The sequence below is a fragment of the Aphelocoma coerulescens genome, chromosome 1 (assembly GCF_041296385.1).
Source record: "Aphelocoma coerulescens isolate FSJ_1873_10779 chromosome 1, UR_Acoe_1.0, whole genome shotgun sequence".
Lineage (NCBI taxonomy): Eukaryota > Metazoa > Chordata > Aves > Passeriformes > Corvidae > Aphelocoma > Aphelocoma coerulescens.
In genome coordinates, this window is record NC_091013.1 from 75,941,556 (window position 1) to 75,954,554 (window position 12,999).

At 36.5% G+C, this 12,999-nt stretch overlaps 1 protein-coding gene across 2 annotated transcripts in view; it reads left to right on the forward strand.

Moving 5' to 3' along the window:
• MICU2 (mitochondrial calcium uptake 2) overlaps window positions 1–12,999 on the forward strand; it is a 145,965-nt gene that overhangs the window by 46,780 nt on the left and 86,186 nt on the right. The window contains exon 2 of one of the 2 annotated variants that reach the window (XM_069013545.1): window positions 12,824–12,907. The exons of the other annotated variant lie outside the window; for it this stretch is intronic. Coding sequence (XP_068869646.1) covers window positions 12,824–12,907 — 84 coding nt within the window. The remainder of the gene's footprint in view (window positions 1–12,823; window positions 12,908–12,999) is intronic. 2 annotated transcript variants of the gene reach the window in all.

Consider the following 12,999-nt stretch of genomic DNA (forward strand, 5'->3'; position numbering starts at 1 on the left):
CCAAATGAAATGTATCTGTTCCAAGAAAGGACCATATCAAAACCAGTGATGATCCCTTTGCAGAAGTAACATAGCTGTCAAAAGTATTAATCATTTGATTAATACATTGGTTATTCATTTATTTTTGACCTCTGAAAGTAAGAAATTGTGGTTATCCTGAAGAAGGATTTATTATTCTTTTTAATGGTAACAATTTTCAGACTAAATAGGCACAAAAGTTGAGTTAGGAGCAAGACATTTAGAATATTTTATTTAGAAGTAACTGATTCAAGTGGATAGCTATTGTGAAATGTAGTCATTTCACTGCCACCCACTCCTGCTTGTAGCTGCTGTTGATCATTAAAATTTTTAACAAATTTCCCAGCTGCTGATGCTGTTAACCAAGGTAATACCCTCTGTTAAGCTGTAATTGGACTCTCCCTGCATCTTCGCTTGCAACATTTTGAATTCTGTTAAACTTTATTAAACTTGTGACACCCTGTGGCGGTGGTGAGCCATTGCATATTATGTACACTGGAAAAAGAGGTATTCTGGACACCCTTTTGTGGTCTAGCCTTCCCTTGTCAAAACTAGTGACTGCAGATGACTTTTGGCCTCCCAGAACACTACCCTCAGAGGCAGGACTAGAAGTCATGCTTATTTGCAGCATACTGCATTTTACAAATGAATTTATTTGATGGACCAAGCAGACACACTGTGTTTTCACAGATTTTGTTTGAAACTGCCTTTTTATCATTGACATTTCTGAAACAGCCATATGTCTGTGTGCACAGCAGCAGTCCCGGAAACATCAAGGAGAACAGCAAGGACAAGCAAATATTTCTGAAAGGCATGATCTTCACTGAGCTTTGTTTTGTCATAAACCCTCAAAGTTATTTCATAAAGCCGCTGGTTTAGCAATACTTGTTGTATTATCAACTAATTGAGTAAGGTAGCTAAGACAGGCAGTGTCTTATGGACTTTGAGATCATTATATTTACAGTGCTCTTTAAGGATTTGTGAAGGAGATGGTTACAACCACTTAGGTTGTGTATTAGCAGACATTAGAGGTTGGGTCCTTGTGAACAACTCTTTAACACATCCTGAAATATTCACCATAATGTTTGAACCTCTCCACCATAAAAAAATGTTTGCCTCCCTAAACTGTGTTTTGCTGAAGCACATTAGTTTGTGAAAGTGCTGTATTATCATCTGCTAATAACTGTTTATTGGTGATTTAATGATTTTGCTTTATATCCCTCCTAACAGAAAAGGCAATGGGATGTGGTTTAGTGCCTTCATGGTTAAACCATGGTGTTCTGATACAATGTGGTAAAGTACCCGGCATTTTTTGCAGATAAATATTTAGCTCTCACAGAGGACAGATAACTTGTGGCATTTATGTGTCTGCATGCACACAGGTACTTATTTACATATATATGCCTACTTTTAAGTACTACTGCAACAGTTGTTCCCTGACTCTTCTATGGGGCATCATTAAAATTAATGGACTTCTGAAGTCACAGATGCTTGCAGCTTCCAGGTAGCTCCAGTGGCCTTGCTGGTGGATAAGGTTACCTAACTTTTCTCTTTACAAGCCTGTTTCCAGTTGTTCACAAGTGTAAAAATGTAACTGTTCACTCTGAAATTCTCTGTGCCAGGAGTCAGCCTTAGCTGGATTTTTCTGAAACTGTTCAGTGAAGGTATGGAAGGTATGGGCACCTTAGAGTCCTATCACTCCATCTTACGTTTAAGAAGGAAGGCTGAGTTATGACTGAAGTAGTAGTTATAACTAAGGCAGTTTTCTAAGTCTGTGATTTTGAGGCCTTAATGTTCAACACAGCATTTATACTACAGTATGACATGTAGTAAGTAGAAATATGAGTAATCAAGATACTAGAAATTGAGGGCAAAGCTTGAATTAACTGTGGTAGGTGGTTGGGTTGGTTTTTTTAAAAAATCACAGAAGAGTTGAGAAGAGGACACTGGACAAAACATTTAGCACAATTCAGAATCTTGTTGTTTTTCACCCTGAATGCAGATTGATTTCTTTATCCTTAGGATTACTTTCCTCTCATGAACAGAGGAGAGCACATTCTGTGCCAGGGATATAGATTCTTCATTACAGCAGTGGTTTTGTCTTACGTGGTTAACACAACTGACAATCAGTTTTTCTGTTGACAGGTACATAACTATGAGGGAAGGATGTTACTGGTTTTATCACTAAATATTATTTTGACTGTGATAGTAGGTACTTATAGGTGCATTAGGGGATGGTATAGCTGTGTTTTGTCCACTTTTTCATGTTTGTACTGCAAGAAGTTACTGTGCCATCTCTGTATCCTCTCAGAAGAGATCTTTTCCTCCTGGGAGTATTTTTCTTGGGCAAATCTTATCCTTAGGCTGATGAAGGTGTGATGAGGGGCTCTACTCAGAGCAGAAGTGCTAAAGTTTCTGGTTTTATGTAGTTAAGCATGTTGGGCTATGACCTCTTCTCTTGTCCTAGCAAGGTGATGTATTTTGCATTTCTGTTGCAGTGCCTAGGGAGCTGACCTCGAAGCAGGACTATATCAAGGGGTGGTTTGGTGAAGGGAGGAGGTTGCTCTCTTTGTACAGAGATCAGAGAGGAAGTTTGTAGTTTGGATTCAGATGATGGAGAGAATAATTTTGTGTGTCTGGTTCCAGTATAACTGCTGCTGCAGTTACCTAGAAAGTCATTCTTGAGGTGGTCCATCCAGAAATGGTGTTCTGCTCTGTGTTTTGAAGAAAGTTAGTTGTTAATCTTTGGACTCCTGATTTCTGTGCCTTAGAGTGTGTCAAAAATGGCTTTGACATATTTGATTATAGAAGAGGAGAACTGCTTGGTAGTAAGTCTTAGGTGATTCGCATCCTTGAATTGCACTCATGTATTAGTGCAGTGAGAACCATAAAATAGCTCTTATTTTCTGAACCTTGCTGGAGGTAAGCTGTGTGGCAGTTCATTTTATTAAAATCTGAAATAACAAAGAAAAAATTATTAATAAGGTGCAATGTATTTTCCATTGGCACATACTGTATTCTTGTTTGAAATATCTTTAGCATAATTCCTTTCTTGATGACTTAAGGATCTACCTTTTGTTTCCTCTCTATTCAGGGAAGACTGGGTTAAGTTGCAAGGCTTTTTAAACTTCTTAGATTGCTTTCCAATTAGTCAGTATTTAAAAAAAATTACAGGCACTGATTCTGCTACCATAGTTTCAGCCATGATGTAATTTCTAATAAACATATAAATAGTGATAAGCTCAGAACAGGTGAACATTGTTACCTGGTATTTTACTTTTTTCATCTATCAAATTGGATTTGTGTTTATGGTTTTAGATTAAGTACTGATTTTTTGTTAAAATCATTTTGTAAATGATAATAGCTGATAGTAAATGTAAATGTAAATAGCTGATAGAGTTGAGTTTTTCTGAAGCTTTTTGTGATTGTCTAAAGATTAATAATCACAGACATTTTTTAAATGGCTAGCTGGCTTATTTCTAGCATGGTTTCTTTTGCAGATGGCTTTTGAAATCTCTCTGTATTTAAAACCTTAGCATGGATTTAGAATGGCTTTGAAATATTTTTCAAGGTGGCAGGATAGAAAGAGTGTGACTTGACTACTTAATCTCTAGCTGAGGCCAAGGGTTCCTTTTACATAATCCCATCATTCTTACACTATGTTAATGCAATGGACAGAGTAAGTGACCAATGGTTGCAAAAAAAAGTTATGATTAACCAATCCCTCATAAATTGGACTGTAGTATACAAGAAGTTGTTTTTGAAGAGCTTTGTTATTGGTAAATTTAAATGCCCTTGTCCTTTTTTTTTAATTATTATTTCCCTTTTTTGGTCACAGGTGACAATTAGCTTAACATTACATTGAAGGTGAAATGAATAAATAGCATTCATGTTCCTTTCACTATCTTTTGCAACCTGGTAGCAGAAACTGAACCATCAACATACTGTAAAATAACAATAAATAGTACTTTAAATAGTGTGTTGCATCTGCTATTATATTTTATATAAACAAAAAAAGGACTATTTTCTAGTGTAATTGTAACTGCAAGCCGAAATGTAAAATATTTCATTTTGCAGATTTGTATGTTTAGTCGTGCATCATAGTTTTTAGTTTAGTTTTAGACAAAAGTCTGCAATGCAGTTTTCACTGTACCTCAGTCATAACTAACTTTAATAAAAGTTTGTTTTGCCAGATCATTTCTGTGAATCTAAGTCACAATCAATATGCTGAAAATTGTCTAGAGAAAAGATATCCACATGAACCTTGAAAATCAGTTCTACAAAGGTGATTGAATATTTGCTTTTCCTGTAAAGATCAAACTTCCTCTAGTAATTCCCATATAATCCCTGTGTAGTTAAATACCACAGCAATTATAACATGCTTGAAATGTATGCAAGGCATACAGCCCAAAAGTTTTAACTCTTAATAACAGAAGGATCAAAAGACTTCACTGACATAATTTTATTTTAAAATAAAACATGATACAGACATAAATGTTAATGTAAGTAAAAGGCTTTTACAGCATGCATTTTAGATATTTTATATTGTAGATTAAAATCAGTTCTCCTTGTCTCAGCCAGAGAAAGAAATCTTGCACACCTTCATTGTCCCGAAAACAAATGTTGTGGTTTCAGTTTGTTCTCTAGTTGATGTCTGTACTGAAGAACAGTGCTTTGAGGAAGGGGAGGTAGATGATCTGTCACTTGCAGCTTCGTTCTCTCTCTGCAGAAATAAAGTATCTATGTTTGAAAATGTGCTTTGATGTTTTAAAAATTACTCTTAGCAGAGGGATCTTTATGTTTTTAACTTGCCATGTAACTCAAGTAACTGTGTTGCTGTAGGGTACTGAAAATAAGGGGAGCTGTAATATCCCATTAGCAATTTGAGTGAGTTATAAAGCCAGATCAGTGGCTTTTGCCTGAAATTTGCCTTTTGAGTACAAGTTGTGTGGGCTTGCACAATTGGCTTCTGGTCTTTAGATGATTCCTGCTAAGACTAACTAAATCACACATCTACTTACGGATATAGACTTTAAGTGGTGTCTCATTTTGGTTCATTTTAAATGACATGCTACGTTTGTAGAAAGTTTCCATCCACTTTTTACAGGCTGCTGTTCTGAAATGTCAAATTAAAAAATAGCTTCTGCTGCAGTGAGGTGTATTTAATCCCAGTTCTTAGAGATTTTCAATTTCTTGAAGTGGACCATATCATTAACATTGACACATTTTCTTTTTCAAGTTAATGCAGTGTCAAGTTTGTGCTTTAATATTTAAATTAAATACCTCCTATCAGACATTCAGAAAGCCAGCTTTCAGTATTGAAGGTGTGAAGTGATTCATCAGTGTGGAAGTTCACTTAACTGTTGATAAATATTTTTCTCTGCTTTACCAAGGAATATATCACATATGCAGTTGATTAATTGCCAGGTTTTGTAGTTTAGTTACGTTTTTATCCTTCTAGAGCATAATGTTCACATTATTCTTTTAAGTAATGGTTGTGTGTGAAAATAGTGCTAACCATTTCCCGGTAGAAAATTGTTTGCCGGGAAGAGAGGAAAGGATATTAATTGCTTGGAGCACAGTGGTGTCTATCAGGCCCATAGGTCTGATATTTAATTTTGTTTTTTTCATTTTCCATGCTAGATCTTTACCTGCCTGTCAATTTTCCTTTTGTAGTATGTTTGAAAAATAGGTATTGTTCTTCACTCATGCTTAGCTTCCTATATTCTTCAGGCAGAATATTGTGCTGGTTTGATAAGGGTTTTTTTAAATCATTCCGATTTTAGTTAGCCAAACTATACAGTCATTTGGATAGTAATTCACAGTTGGTGACTGGGCCCTTAGAAGCTGGTAAAACATGCTGGCTTTTTTATAATGTAACTGTTAGTAATGGAAACTAAATTAATTCGGAAAAAATGGATCTTCATTTTTCATTATATTTAACATATAAGACATGTAAAAATATTCTATATTCAATATAGTAGATGTTTATAATGTTATTTTCTTTTCTCTTGAGTAAAGGGGGACCGTTTTTAGTATCCAAGCACAGTATGTTCCTGTTTTTATAGCAGGTCAAAAAAAGGGTGCAGCACTTTTTCCATAGTTAGTGTAAATTACTTGCCACTTGGAACTACTGGAAATTTCAGATCATTCAGGATAAACAGCAGTGAACTGATCTTGTCTGGGTTTAGCTTGAGCTTTGTCTTGAAGTTCAATGGAGCAATGCTTCACAAGGAAGCCACAAATCTTGAATCTTTTTAGCAACAGAAACAACATTTCTATATGCAAAAAAGATTTGCCCAAATTATTTTGTGATAAATGGAAGATAAGTAAATTGTTATACTGAATATCATTTCAGTCTGATGTCATTTTATCAGTCCATCATTTCATTTGTAATATCCATGTAATATGTTTTTCTAGTGCTGATTAAGCTATGCTGTTGTATTTTGCAAGCACTTTTTTTCTTCTCATCCTGCTACTTTTCCAGGGTTTCATCCCTTCCCTCCCAAATTTTCTTCTCTCTCTAGCTATTTTCTACTCATAAATAAAACACCTACACCTCTTCCAGTGTGAACATAGGTTTGAGCATACCTGTAAGATTATTGTGATGAAATGGAATACATTCTTGTTTCATGTTAAAAAATGTAAATCAACTTGTAATTAGAAGTTCAATTCTTCACACTTCAGCTTATGCACTTGGCCAATCCAGAAAATAACTATTGACTTTCTGTTAGTTTGAATGTTTGCAACTAAAAAGGGAAAATGAAGCACTCTGTTTAAAAAAATGACAAATTGTGTTGGATTCTGATAATTCTAAATATTACATGGATAAGTTTTTTTCTAATAGGAAAGTTGAAGTAAAGCTTTAGAAAACATCACAGAGAAACCCTGCTTCAACAAGTCAGATGACAGAATAGTTCCCTTCATTTCCTAAGCAGGGAGATGGATAGAGAAAAAATCTGCATAGTGCAGAGTCTGGGCATTGTAAGGGATTGTGCAGATAATGTGTAACATGAAGCTGTTTCATTTGTATTCTCAGAGAAGTCCAGAGGTAATCAAAACTAGCTAACACAAGGAGTTTTGTTAAATTTATTAGGGGGGAAAAAAAAAAAGAGTAAGAGCCCTTAAGACTGCTTTGAAGTTTGCTTGCACACAATATAGCATCATGATAGCCATCAGGTGTAATTGGGACAAAAGGGACTTTGATCTTCTTGTCATTCCAGAGTGGACCACCTTTTGAGGCAGGATCTCAACTCTTCTAGCTAACAGGTTCTCAGAGAAGGGATTAGCTTCAAATTTACTTCCAGATTGTGCTTGCTTATTTCAGACTTTCTTTGCATTGTTACTGCATTGTCAGTTTTGCATTTGAAGACTTAACTCTTTGCTAGCATAAAATTTTTGGAGTTTTGCTTTGGGTGCATAATAGTTTAATAAAGAAACTGTTCTTAGATAAACATATGACGGGGATTGTAGCAGAATCTCTCCAGTGTCTGACATATTTTATGTCTGTTCTCAAAGCACTATTGCAAAACTCAGCAAAATTGGTTTTCACATTTTCAACACTCATTCCTGGGGTTGTATCTATCGCAAACAGTCTGCTGTTACTTTTCCTATCACAGAGTAAAATTCTTTGTTGCAATATGTGAGAAATGTTTGCTTTCCTTTTTGCTGCATGAAAATATTCAAGTAGTAACCTGCCAGTGTCTTATAAGATATATACTTCACTACATGAAGGGTTCCCAAAATTCATGCCAATGAAAACTCAGGCACTAGTGGCTTTAGGAGGAGTCTCTGTCTTTGCCCTGCTCTGTGGACATCTGCAGGAGGGGCTGGTTACTCCGTCCAGTCATCATCCTGCCCTTCAAATTCAGAACTACAAACTCACACACCTGGACTTACTCGGACTTGTTGGAGAAAGGTAGCTGCCAGTGTGAAAAAAGCTTTGTCTACACACTTCGGGTGGTCCTGCTACCACTTGTGGTCTACGTGCATCAGGTTAGGCCCTTCAGTATTATGTTAATTCAGCATTTAAATGTTCTAGCTTGATGCCAACAAATTGAGAATATACAGCTTATCATTTTCTGTTAAAATGTCTCACTCCCTAGCATTGCCATGTTGTGTGTTGATGCAGAGAGGCTTGTAGCATATCTCTTTCTGAAAATGTTCCCTGATACTACTTCTGGTAGCTGATCTTTCTTCCCTCCTCAGCATGTTTCCTTTACCCTAATCCCTTCTTACATCACCTATTGTGAAGGTTATCTGAGATTTATTTTCAAGTTCCAATACTGTTAGAGTTTGTAAAGTATTGTTTATTCCTCCAGATAAGGTTCTTTGAGTAAAGTTTGAAAGCTACAGTATTATGGCTTGTTAATGTGTTCAAATAGTGAAATGTTAATTGCATTTTTCGTAGTAATTTATTGCAAAAGATGTGGTATAACACCATCTCTGTCTTTTCAGCTAAAGAGTCAGGATCTTTTCCATAGGTAATGCAGAAACTCCATGCAATTCATTTGTGTCTTCTATGACTGTGAAGAAAGTATCCAAGTATAAACTTAAGGAGTGCTGTGCTTATCTTTCATTTTTCTAGATTTTCTGAAAGCATATATCTCTCAAGAATGGTTGGTCTCTTTTAGTCATTTAAATGAAGTGCTGAATGCTGAGCATGTAAGTGTGGGTGATAACTACGTGTTTGCTGATCAAAGGAACTAGGGAGAGTGCAAGTCCAATAATGACTCAGATGATTTTTCGTTATGAAGTCCCCAGGAGCCCTAGGCTTGATCAGACAAGATAACTGTGCTTTGAACACATGTAAACTCACCCCGTTGTCCGTGTTTTCTTCAGATGCACCTAGTAGCTCATGAAAAAGATAAGCAAAGGTCTTAACAGGTCCTTTCCAATCAAGTTAGTTAATGTTCCTAATTTTTCTATTTCTCTCCACTGTTTAATTTTTCTTCTTTTTCTCCTTTCGCTAAAAATGCTTCAGAAGGTGGAATGGAGCTATATGGAGATATCTCCTCCCCCTCCACCTCCATGATCTACTATAACTGTTCCTATTTGTTTCTGTGTGAGGATTTTTGTACTGTGTGGAGGTTTTTAAGACAGAGGTGTGTTTGCAACATATTATGGAACACACAGAAGGAGTTCCTTTCCAGTTTTTCACCCATTTCTGGCTATAGAAAGGAATTTAAAGACTGTGAGCATGTCAGTCTTAGCTTTGTCCTTTGGGACCTTGGAAGAAGGCATGCTTTTTGTCAGATTTTGAAACTTGAAAATGGGTTGGCACTGTCAAAGATAAGCTAAAAAGTAAAATATGCTATTCACAATAATGATTATGGTACATCCTAATACATGTTCTCCAGTGAGTATGCTGCAATGCTCTGATGAAGTTGGGTGTACTTTTGGGGGCTTGGTAGAAGCTACCTTAGTGTTCTGGTGAGTGAGGTGTTTCAAAGCCAGTTTTCTTGCTTTCAACAGCGTCCTATTGAATGCACTTGATTCCTTTACCAAGTAACCTGTAAGTGCATCTTTTTTGATAGTGACATAGGTGTAAGAGCAGAATGTTGTCACTGCATTTGCAGATACCATTGGAGTGCTCTTGCCCAATAGCCAAAAAAATCCCTTAAATCACTCATACATGAAACCTGAAGTTTGTACAGCTCCTTTGTTCCCACTAACAAAATGGCTGTGGGCTGGTGCAACCCAGTGTCTTGCAGTGTGCATGGATTCTCCTGCAGCTAAGACAGGGATAACTCCCATGGGCCAGAGGGCAGTGGCGCCGCACATCTGTCAGTGCGTCTCTCTTGCTTTCATTGCCCAGGTCCATGGGGTGATAGTGCTCAGCAGGGTGCAGGATTTTGTGTGCAATAGCAGGCTGCAGTTAGTGTTAGTTGTGTTAGTTAGTGTTAGTGCAGTTGTGTTAGTCCACTGACATCTCCACGTTTGGAAGGACAATCATCATCTGCATGTTCTGCTGAGATGTGTTTTTACACTGGTGTGATGGGTTATGTTGACTCTTCCAGCAATGCAGTCAAAAATGGAACATTTAGTCATCCAGCACGTTGCTTGGAGTCGCAGCTGATTGCTGCTATAGAGCTGTATTTATGCTGAGTTCCAGACAAATTGTGTCAAATAGTGAAAATGAAGGCAGCCCTCTAGTCAGAAGCATAGGTTATATTTATGATCAAGCATCTGAATTACCAAAGAAAGAACGACCTACTACTACTTAATTGTAACCCAGATAACCATAGTGGTCAACATATGGGTTTTATATATTTAGACTTTTAGAAAATATAGCATGTATATGACCTTAAAAATAAGTAAAAAAAAAAAAAAATCAGAAAAATCAAAAATCCTTTTCTCTGGACCATGAAAGTAGGAGTTAAAGCAGGACTTTCTGGTGTTTCTTGGGATTAGAAAGGTAGAGGGCAATAGTAATTCTTGATACAATTCCTTTGGGGTTTGACCAAATTTATCTAAAACTGAGTAGTGCTTGCTTCTAGGATGTATTCTCACACTTCCATAAAGAATAAGAAAACTTTTTAAATGCAGGAGCAAGTTGGAATAGGCATTCCCATTTTCTTCTCTCTCTGCAGAGCTACGACTGCTGTGACTTGGGTATTAGCTGTTGTCTATTCTTTTTCCTGGGTTATGGCAAGAAAGTGATAATGCTTAGTATTTTCATTTTCATTTTCATTTTCATCAACAAAGATTTCCTGCCTTTCCCAGGCAGCTGGAGTTATTAATGTGAGCCATAGTTTATGTATTATTATTATTATTATTATTATTATTATTATTATTATTTACCAACTTCTGTTGTTATGCCTCATTTCTTACAACACTTGGTTAGGAAGGAGTTAAGGCAGACATAGATTTATCAGAGGATAAATCAAATTTTGGGTGTCCAAATACTATGAGAAGTGAGACACCCATCATTCTCTACTGAAGCCAGGAGGAGTCAGGGGTGATAAAGTTCTTACTTTTTACTCTGGATCTGGGAATTTGTCACAAGCATGTAGACAGTGAGTTCTGTGGGCTTTGAGCTAATGACCTGTCCATCATCTTAGGTGATCTTGCTTAACTGTTGCTTGACATTCAAAGAGAAATTTAAACTAATTTCAGATAAACTCATTTCTTCTGTTTGCTGCAGTGGCCAGAAGTTATTGACTCTATCTCCTTTCCTTATACTTCATCTTCTGAGAAATGAATTTTTATTTATCTTTCACTAGTGTGATTTTTGCCTCAGTATGGCTTTCAACTCCTTTTGGGAGTTCTTGCACTTTATTTAACACCACAAGTACTTTAAAAAGTGGCACTAATGTCACACTTCAGTGCCCCTGCCAGAGGAAATGGTCTTTGCAGTTTATAAACTGAGAGTATAAAGGGGAAGTCAACCAGTCAATGAACAGCTCTGTTCATTGGTTGAACTTCTTCTGTTTGAAGATAACTTATACTTAGTGGTTTCTAATAAATCATTGAAGTGTTGGTTCATGTTTTCCTGTGTTAAAAAAAAAAATTAAAAAACAACTAATCAAAACCTACCTGAAATTAATAAGAATGCAGCAGAAAACTGCTTCATCAAATACAGACAACTGGCAAGAATTAGAGTGAGATTCTGTAGCCTTAATGGATTTCTGGCAGAAGCCAGAAGTAATAATTAAACTAAAAAGCTTGAAGTCATTTTATTTTGGTCTGTTTAAGCACAGAATGCCGTTTCAAATGGTTATGAATAAAAAGCAGAGCACATTTAATTTGGGAGTTTGTGATTATTCTGCAGCATTTCTGTAGTGTAGGTAGAACTAGCATGTTGCCAAATGCTGATGCTTCACTGCATGCAGTCTTCAAAGTTAGTTCATGTTCCACACCATCTTTGTCAGCAAATCAGTACAAGTTTACTAAATCTAAATCAGGTTTTAGATTTTACTAGTATTTATTCTTTAAGTAATTTTCTTGGAATGCCACAGGAATGGGCATCACAAACATACGATTGTGGTTCTTTAAAACATGTCTTTGATAGTCTCAACAGTGATATTGTTTTATGAAAGAGGAATTAAAGGCAGAGAATAAAGATTGGATGGAAGAAATAATGGAAATCTGCAAGTTCTGTTAAAGCTTTCTCTGAGCTGATAGCACAGAGAGTAGCCAGTGCCATAGCACTGTTAGCCAGTGCTAAAATGTTTTTTTGACTGGATAGCCTGAAGAGGGGCAAATGCTTGAACTTTGTTCTTTTACAATGAAAGAAAAGCATGATTATATAGTGATGCTGGAAGCTTTCAGCTACTAGATGAGTCCAGTAACTTGCCCATTGAGGTAGAAGGTGGTAGGGTATCATTTAAACTATGAGTTGTAACTCCACAAGCTTGGAAATGTCAATGGAAATACTTGTTGCACTAATACAGTGAAAAATTCTACATCAAGCTTTCAGAGTTTCAAAATTCGCAAGGAAGTGGCAATTTAGGACTTCCTTTAAAGAAGGAGCAACTGTACATAAAGACCAGGCTGTATGAGTGGTAGCAACTTAAATGATTTATCTTACATGATTATCTGCCCTCCCCTCATATGAGTGGTCTATGTCCTTGAGTTGCTGTTGGCATGAGATGAGCAGAGACTCCTTTAACATTGCATCATTAGGAAGGAAAATTAAAATACTTGAAATATTACTAAAAATTGTCATGCAAAACACAGTGCTATTGTTTGAAGTCCTGGTTGTTTTCTTGCAAATAGAATCTGGAAACAGCTGTTGGCTGCATGCTTAGATAGGTAGAGTTTGTGAATGTTTGGTGAACCTAGTTCCCATCTCCATCTTCAGGGGTCCACAGAAAGAAGCCATCAACTTGTCCCAGATCCTGGACAGAATATTGCTGGCTATTCAAGGTTGAATATTGTACTTCAGGTAAGTGTGATTCAAAGTGGCAGGATAACATTTGGGAAAGTAAAAGGGGATTTTGTGACAGGTGGGGTTTTTTTATGGCAGCTGTATGAAGC